The sequence below is a fragment of the Ixodes scapularis genome, unplaced genomic scaffold, assembly GCF_016920785.2.
Source record: "Ixodes scapularis isolate PalLabHiFi unplaced genomic scaffold, ASM1692078v2 PGA_scaffold4__175_contigs__length_147842914, whole genome shotgun sequence".
NCBI classification, from domain to species: Eukaryota; Metazoa; Arthropoda; class Arachnida; order Ixodida; family Ixodidae; genus Ixodes; species Ixodes scapularis.
The window spans coordinates 38,962,511-38,971,461 of NW_024609879.1; the positions used below are offsets into that span (position 1 = coordinate 38,962,511).

Genomic DNA, 8,951 nt, shown 5'->3' on the forward strand with positions numbered 1-8,951 from the left:
CACTTTCGAGCACTTTTGCAACAAGAAAGGAGGACATTTTGGAAAGTGGTGTATCATCTTCTGAGTGAATAACCAAAAATTTGGGGAATGTAGGAGTAGATGAGATCGTGTCTTTTATAGGAACTTCGGTGCGGACCCTTTTCAGGGCCCGAGCAGATGGTGGTTTAGCTCTAGAACCCTTAAAGGACCTGTGCAACGATATTCAATTGGAATGTTTTTCACTCTACACGAGCTTACTGGCACACCTGGAACTCAAGGATACCCACACGCAACGCCACTGGCCAAGAAACTCCTTTGTTGCGGTGTAATTTCAAGGACAAAAGCGATCATTTTCATTCGATCTCTCCTTTGCGAAATTTGATGACGTAACGTGGGGATCGCAGTACACCCAAGTGACGATATTTGAATGCGGTTCATAGATTGGACCTGAGCATTGCGTGAGCACTCGACTTGGGCTCGTGATAATTGCTAGCTTGAGAAGCATTCGGGTAGTGACCCGTGTCCAATCGCTGCAACGACGACAACAGCCGAGCCATAACAATGTCTGGAACTCAGCGCGTGTCCTGCGCTTTGCCAACCCCAGCGTGTGGCTATGATCAACACTGGCGGCCTATAATCGGCGCCAGATCACGTGGCCGCTTGTTTTGGCTGCGAGTTGAGGGGGTGAACGCTGCTCGTTTCTCTTTAATTTTTTTCTGGGACTTTTATTGCGTGGGGTGAAGAACGAACGCGTGTTTCATAGGTCATTAACGTTAGGGATCCGTTTTAAGCGGTATTTGCGCAAAGTACAAAAATTGTTGCATCGCTCCTTTAAAGATGGGAGAAAGATTCAGTGCCCGGGTGCACTGCCCACCACGGAGCCCAACAAGAGGGTAGGTAATGTGCCATAGCAAGATGGGCTTGGCTGACACAATTACTCTACCAGTGCTGCCCGGGCACTATACCCTAGTGTGGTTGCAGGGACAGGACCTGTTTCCACTCAAGGTTGGCCCTTGTCGCCTAAGGTGAAAAAGGAAAAAAAAAGAGTGCGGAAGAGAAGAGAAAGAGGTGGAAGGAAAGTGAAAGAAGGAAAAAGAGTGTAGAAGAGGCGACTGACTGAATTATCCTGGTCGGTCCAAGACAGGACACCCGTCTACGAGAAGCAGGGGCTGAAGCGGTGTATTGCCTTGCCCGGGGGGCCCCGAAGGGTCCAAACATACCCCGGCCTCAGCTCAACCACCAGGGTCCCCTTTTCCCCGGACACGGGTACGCCACGTACAGCCAGACGTGGGTGGGCGAGCCCACATGGCTCGGGGTTCGTAATGACGCCACTCACCAAGCACCTACTAAAGTAGGTGCCCCCTGCGTGCGGGTATGGTAGCCCACGGGGCCGGGGGTCCGTGGTGACGCTACTTACAAAGCACTTAGCACCTAAGGTGCAGGCGCCCCCTGCGGGGCTCAAGGTCCGTGGAGACGCCACTCTCCAAACACCTGCTTTCACAGGTGCACCCTGCGGGGCTGATTGCGTGCAGCTGGAAGCAGCTCGCTGCTAAATGCGTAATTATCGAACGTACCAAGAATACTTGGTAGAAGAGCGTGTTGGTTTAAGTCATGGATGAAGAAAGAATAAACAATTAAAACAGGGACAACACAACCACATCTTTCACATCTTGAAAGATGTGGTTGTGTTGTCCCTGTTTTAATTGTTTATTCTTTCTTCATCCAAGTACCAAGAATACGTTCCTCGTTATACCATTTCCGACAAGATTGAGCGTGATTAAGCCCAGGCTTAACGTGCATGGGAAGTGTTGCTCTAACTCACATGCTAGAGCTGCTGGCCAGTTTACCTTCTTGACCAGACCCAGCTGTATTGGCGACTCCAGCGAAATCGACGCCGCATAGCGGCAACGCCGAGAAGCTAAATGTCTTATTGTAGAGAAAACAGACAGGCATGATACTGTAGCTAGTCACTGTGCGTGACGCCCCTCTTTATTCTATTCTCATCTTCCTTCTCTTCTCCCCGTCAGCTCCCGTTTCCACTTCTTCGGCCAACATGACCTACTCCCCCACTAGTAAAAAGACTGTTATGGAGAGTATCGATCAGGAGGCCGTGCGTTCCTCTTGGGTCTTGACCAGACGAAGGATTCGGTAGTTGGCACCTCTACTGCTGTGCCGGGATCTGTTGGAGCAACCGTTCTAGTTAACTTTGAGGCGTTCCAACAGTGTCCGTCTTCGGTTCGAAACTTTCCGGGTCCGAGTGCTTTTTCTATTCTGACTGGGGCACTAAACGATGAGGTGCCCTTTGTTGTATGTCCTGGCAGTCGGACGCGCACGCAGTCCCCTTCCCTGAAATTCGGAGTCTTGACCGCCCTGCGCTTGTCAGCATATTTTTGAAGTTGCTTTGGTATCTTTCCACCCTGCAACGATGGTCCTTTATTGCCTCCCGAGCATTTTGTGCAATGTCTGGATGGGGTAGTCCCATGATGTCGAGTCCCGTGCGCATTGGTCGTCCGTGTAACAGCACTGACGGGCACAGATTAGTTGCTGCTTGAGGTGTACAGCGGTAAATCCCCAGGAAGTCCACCAAATCAAGCTGTATGTCGCCCTTCTCCAACAAAATGCTTTGGATGTAATCCTTGACCACTCTGTTAAAACGTTCCACCTGTTCATTTGCCTGTGGATAGATGGACGATGTTGCGTGAGTGATGCCTCTGTCTGAAAGGAATGTCTTAAATTCTAAAGACATGAATTGTGAACCGTGGTCCGATACCAGAACTTCCGGGTAACCTTCCCTGCTGAAGTTTCCTTACAGGAAGCTTATTACTGCATCAGTTGTTGGGTGTGAGCAGAACCCAACCTCTGGCCACTTGCTGTAGTAATCTTTTGCGGTGATGGCGTATCTGCAGTTTCCAGAAAAACTCGTGAATGGTCCGACGAAATCGATTCCGATCTGCTTCCACGCACCCTCGGGGTAGCGAACTGGCTGCATGGGAGCCGGTGCTGTTTTTGTTGTTTTGTCATGTTGCTGTCAGACACTGCAGCTGGTGATTTAATCATTGACCTCTACATCCATTCGAGGCCAGCAGTAGTGCTCTCGCAGTGTATGTTTTGTTCTGACAATCCCAGGATGAGATTCATGTGCTATGTCCATGATCCGACGTCGTTGTCGGTGTTGTCGGTGTTGTCGGTGGTACGATCTTCTGGTTACGAAGAAGTACCCATGTACGACACGAAGTTCTTCTTGAATCTTGTGGTTAGGGATCAACGTAGCTTCCGCGTGCAACACGTGGGTCTTTGCTGAATTTATGCTCCCTACTACCTTGGTCAGTGTTGGATCCTCCCTCAGTTCGACGGACAGCGGAGATCTCGCGGCGCGACGGAGGCACACAAGAAAAAAGCCAAAGCCGCTCCACAAACAGGTCCAACTTAAACGAACAAGACGGCTCCAAAAAGAACCACGACGAAAGCAGACATCCGAGAACAACCGGCCTTCCCTTCAAAGCGGCAAGTGGTCCCCACCCCATCCCCCAACACGCCTCCAAACAGGCCGACTCTAACTGGTCTTCACTTGGGGTCTATCCGAGTGAGGGGGACCCGCCCTCCCCCACACCAAAACATCAGCCCTCCGCTGCTCCTCTTCCCCTCTTCCATTTACCCCCGAGAGCGGACGCGACGGGGGCGCTGTCAACACCACGGAAGGACGCTCCTGCTGCTGCGCCTCCTCTCTTCTCCACCATGCCGAGTATGGCTGCAACCTCCGCGCCACCAACGAAATGCAAATGCGGACACCCTGAAAATCAGAGCGAATTGGCGCTGCAAAATTACCACCAACAGTGCAGAGTGACAGAAATGATTCTGCATCACAACTTAATTCCACTGGTAAGAGAACTACTCCAACAGCTCCTGGGGAGCCAGACTTTCGTGGAACGCTACCATGGCGAACACCAACCCACAATCTAAGACGCAACCCGGGACGACCCGGGAGAGGGCAGCGTGGTTTCTGCAAAGGAACTGCGGAACCTTCGCCCGCAAGAAGGCAGAGTTTCTTTTCCGCTACCCAGCAGGGACAAGACCAGTAGTGCTGCTTCTGCAGGAGGCCCAAGATTCGAACCTCTCGCTGCCCGGCTACGACACGTATAAGCAACCCACCATCCCGCATCGCCAAAGAACGCCGAACGGTCCGGGCGGAAAAGCGCTGCCGCACAGCGTCAATTACATGGGCAACGCGGCGGTCCTAGTGGCTGCCCGCATCCCGCACGACGAGCTGGACCTCCAGCGCTGGTGCACGCAACATCAAAAGGTCGTGGGCGCGGCCCTTCAAGTCACCCGATGTAAGGTCGTGGTGGTGTCGATATACGTCCGACCGTCGATCCGCAACAACGTCACCATTCACTGGTCCTGGGTCGAAGACCTGCGGAAAATGCACCCCGATGCCCTCGTTTTCATCGGCGGCGACTTCAACACACGCCACACGTGCTGGGGATCGAGGACCGACACATATCACGATTCGAACCTCGTTTGCACAATGGAGGACAACTACCTTAGCCTGCTCAACGATCCGGACTTTTCAACGCGAGTTGGCCAGCACGCCCGCCAGGGCGACACTACGACCGACCTCACATGGACGAACCGGCGGCGGGCCCTCTTCTGGGAACTAGGAGAAGACACGTGGGAAAGCGACCACCTGCCCATCTTCATTCGTTTGCGCGGCCACAAGATAACGGCGCCGAAACAAACTACGAGCGTCGTCTGCTGGGACGCCTTCCGCGCAGAGCTGGAGCAAACACCCGTAACCACACCACGCGGTGACCCGGAAACGCACGAACTGGCCCACCTCCTACGGACAATACACGAAGCCAAAAGGTCATCTACCCAGCACTTTCAAGTGGCGGAGGACAAGCCGTCGCCGGAGTTGCACCTGGCTAACCTATGGCAACAACGCCTCGACGCGCTGTGTGCGTACAGAGAGAGAGGACGAACGCCCGCACTGCGACGTCGTCTGAACCTTATAACGGTTGAGGCGCGCGATTACGCAAATACACTCTCTACAGACAGATGGTGCGACCTTTGCTCCAGCTTCGACGGTAACATGAGCGGACCGCGCATATGGCACATCTTTCGCAATTGGCAGGGCAAAGCCAAGAGACGCACCGCGGCGCAGACAGCGGCTCTACGCATGCGAATCTCGGAGGAGCAGCTGGCGCTCCAGGCTGGGGCAGTGTTCTTCCCGCAGCCTGCGGCTTCACCGGATCCCACCATATACTCCCGAGGCTCTGCGACACCGACCCAGATGATCGGAGACTTCCAGGCATTGGATCTCCAAGCACCGGAGCGGGTCGGCATGGACCAACCGTTTCAAATGGGCGAACTTCACTCAGCTTTAGCAAGGGCGAACGCCCGCAGCGCACCTGGCCCAGACCTGATAACCATCTCAGAACTGCGCAACCTTTCTGAACTCCACCACCAGCCTCTCCTTGACGCGATCAACAAAATTTCAACGACGGGCAACTTCCCGAGCTCCTGGCGCGAATCCCTGGTGATACCGATCCCAAAACCGGGCAAGCCACCGAATGAGCTCATTAACCTCCGGCCAATTTCCCTTACCAGCAACCTGTGTAAACTCCCTGAACGCATGGTCCTCGAGCGACTCATGTGGCATCTCGAGAGGAACTACCCGCTCCACCCACATCAACCAGGATTCCGCCACGGGATGAGCACGCAAGACATTCTCCTTATGCTGCGCCACCAGGTTCTTGACGCCTACTCGAAAGTGCAGACGAGAACGGTGGTGGCGGTGGACGTTCGCAAGGCCTTCGACACCGTCCCTCACGAGGCGGTCATCCAGAGCGCAGAGCTTGCCAGGGTGTGCGGCCACCCTCTCAATTTCGTTAAGAGTTTCCTGAACGACAGAACGTACAAGATCAAAGCCGGGGACTACATCGGACCCGCTGTACCAAGCAGGAGCGGGGTACCGCAGGGTGCGGCCCTCTCGCCCACCCTCTTCAACCTGGTCATGGCAAGACTTCCCCCACTCCTTGAAGCAGCTCCGTCGCTGCACTTCGCCGTATACGCCGATAATGTCACCATCTGGGCAACGACGGGATCGGCGGGCGAACAGGAACACACACTTCAGCTTGGCCTCGACGTCATACAGGGCTTTCTTCGGAATGTGGGCATGACCGCCTCGGTCGAGAAGACCGAATACGTCGTGGTTTTAAACGGGCTCCAAAGGAAGACCGAAGCGGTCCGCCACCAAATCGCCCTCAGCATGGCCGGCCAAAGGATACGGCGAAAACCCTCCGTTCGGATCCTGGGAGCCTATATAGATCAAGATGGCAAAGGCACCACGTGGATGACGAAAGTCGCCTTGCAGTGCAGATCCCTCCTCCGCCTCATCCGTAAAATCACTCACCTCCAGTTGGGCACGCGGGAGAGAGAAACGCGCCAGCTCGACGGCGCTGCTTGAATCCCGTATCCTCTACGGCTATAACTATCACGTCCTCACGCCCCAGGCAGGGGGAGCAACTCGAGATACTCAATCGCGAAGCCCTCCGCATTGTTACCGGACTGCCTAAATATACGCCCCTCCGGAAGCTGTACGCACACGGCGGCATGAACCTCCTGTCGGAACTCGCCGAACAGGCGCTCCTCGCCCAGAGAGACCGCCTCAGCAGCTCGACAGCTGGGCTTTCCATATTGGAAGAGCTCCGCATGCCTCCCGGTCTGGACGTCCGCCCGCCAGACGCGCATTCGCCTCCTCCGTGGGCCGCCCCGGTCACGCTTACCGACGGAAAACCCCTCCCACGAAACATGGGACCTGAACCGAGCAACTCGGAGCGACGCAAACGCTTTGCCAAAGCGCACACACGTAGCGTCGCGCACAAATCACCGCCTACGCACACCATCATCTACACTGACATGGCGGAGACCTTGCTGTCGACTGCGGGCGACGACGGGGAAGGAGAGGACAGAACCCCCAAGCACGTCCAGGCGGTCGCGTGGGTCGACACCACCCATGGCATTCCGAACGCGGCTGCGCTTTCGACCACTGAAGACGTCGACATTACGCAAGCGGAACTCATGGCACTTCTCCGAGCATCCCAGTGGGTTCTTCAAACTTTTGGACCAACAGACATCTCACACAGGCTCCTACCGTTCACCGACTCGACTCGCGCGTACGAAACTTGCATACAAGCGAGCGGGAGCCCCTCAATGTACACGGGAATAGTCGGCGAGTTGCTCGCCGCGTTCCTAGAACTTCGAAAGAAGCTCAGCATCCAAGCTATTATTTCCTGGGTGCCCGCGCATGAGGCCATTGACGGCAATGAGTGGGCCCACAACGAGGCGCGAGCAGCAGTTCGCCAGATGGCATCCGCGCCGAACGCATTCCATAACTCAGCCGGCGAGGCAGCCGGCCCGGCCGACCCGTCTGTCGTCAAGGAAAGTGCTAAACAGCGAAGGCGGAGAATCCTACGGCACTTTCGTGAGGAGCGGGAGGAACGCCCGGACGAGCAGTTGCGTCCCGTTCCTCCGGTGCCGAATGACCTACCGAGGAGCGCTCAGACCCTCGTCCGCCGCCTCGCGACCAACACTGTCCTATCCCCGCGGCTGTGCCATAAGTTCTTCGGCGACGATCCCGACGAGGGAGCGTGTCGCCGGTGCCGGAGTGCCGCGACGGCTGCCCATGTTGTCTGGGAGTGCGAGCGCCACGCTAGCGTTCGGAAAACAAAACTGGAGGAACTCCCAGACGAGATCCGTCCGGCGACGTATGTCGATTGGATTCTACCCACCAATCGTGACAAGACGATCGTCTCCCTGCCGTGGACAAAGCTGGCGGAGTTCGTCTACGACGACGACGGCCCCGGTGGACGACTTTGCAGCAGCCGAAGGCGCTGGGACCAACACCCACCCAGACCGCCATGACGGAAACGGCAGATCCTTAGGCCCGCACCGATGCAGACGACAATGATGCATTATATGTGTGTATGGTATATGTGTGTGTATGTATACAGATATATATTTGTGTATACATATACTATATATAACAGTGAAATAAAGAACGTTCTAACAACAACATAGCCTCTCACTGGAGCTCATCCAGGGTAATGCCTCTGAGGTATGCTCGAACTGCACATATAAATTCAGTGTCTTCGTGATCACTTGACTCCTCATGCATGGTTGTGACTGGAAGCCTTGAACGAGCGTCTGCAAAACCATTCTGGTCGCCTCGCCGATACTGCACTTCGTAGTTGAATTGAAGTAACCTTACAGACCAGCGGGCGATACGCATGGGTTGTCTTCCTGATCCTTGCGTGGAAAGTAATGTAACAAGGGTACGCAATATAAAATGCCCTCGTAATAGGAATGTGCTCCATCTCTAGCAAGCCCAGAGGAAAGCCAAGGCTTCTCGGTCACCGACTGAGTATCTTCGTTCCGTCTCAGATAACGTCCGTGAGGCAAACGCAACCGTCATGATGCCCTCTGGATGCAGTTGCTGTAAAACCGCTCCGAGTCCCTAACTGGAGGCATCAGTGGTCACGATTGTTTGTAGGGCAGGGTCGAAGATGGCTGGTGTGGCACAGTTCTTGATTAGGTTTTTGACCTTCTCAAATGCCTGTGCTTGTTCAGCAGCCCATGTAAACGCGACTCCTTTTCGTAGTAGAGCACGAAGAGGATCGACAATTGTTGCGTAGTGTGGTAAAAACTTCAAGTAGTACGACGCAAGTCCAAGAATAGATTGTGAGGACTTAACGTCTGTAGGAGACGGTGCCTTACTGATGGCATTCAGCGTTCCTTCAGCTGGTTTGATGCCCTCTCTGGATAGACGATGTTTGAGATATTGTAATTCTGTGACCGAAAAGGCGCACTTCTCACTGTTGACTTTCATGCCGCTCTTTTGTAAGCGTGCCAGGACTTGCTGCAGATTCTCGTTGTGTTCTTTTTTTTTTTGTATCCCTGCAACGAGAATATCA

The 8,951-nt window shown here is 54.5% G+C and overlaps 2 protein-coding genes and 1 pseudogene across 2 annotated transcripts; 2 read left to right on the top strand and 1 right to left on the bottom strand.

Moving 5' to 3' along the window:
- Positions 1-3,913: 3,913 nt before the first annotated feature.
- On the top strand, positions 3,914-5,363 carry LOC115315209. Its single transcript, XM_040220257.1, has 2 exons — positions 3,914-5,314; positions 5,358-5,363. The coding sequence occupies exons 1-2, from the start codon at positions 3,914-3,916 to the stop codon at positions 5,361-5,363; spliced, it is 1,407 nt and encodes a 468-aa protein (XP_040076191.1).
- Positions 5,364-6,383: 1,020 nt separating this feature from the next.
- Positions 6,384-7,043, bottom strand: LOC115314562 (annotated as a pseudogene).
- Positions 7,044-7,344: 301 nt separating this feature from the next.
- On the top strand, positions 7,345-7,902 carry LOC115323881. The gene has a single exon (XM_040220256.1). It carries the CDS (start codon positions 7,345-7,347, stop codon positions 7,900-7,902), a length of 558 nt encoding a protein of 185 aa, XP_040076190.1.
- The last annotated feature ends 1,049 nt before the right edge of the window (positions 7,903-8,951 follow it).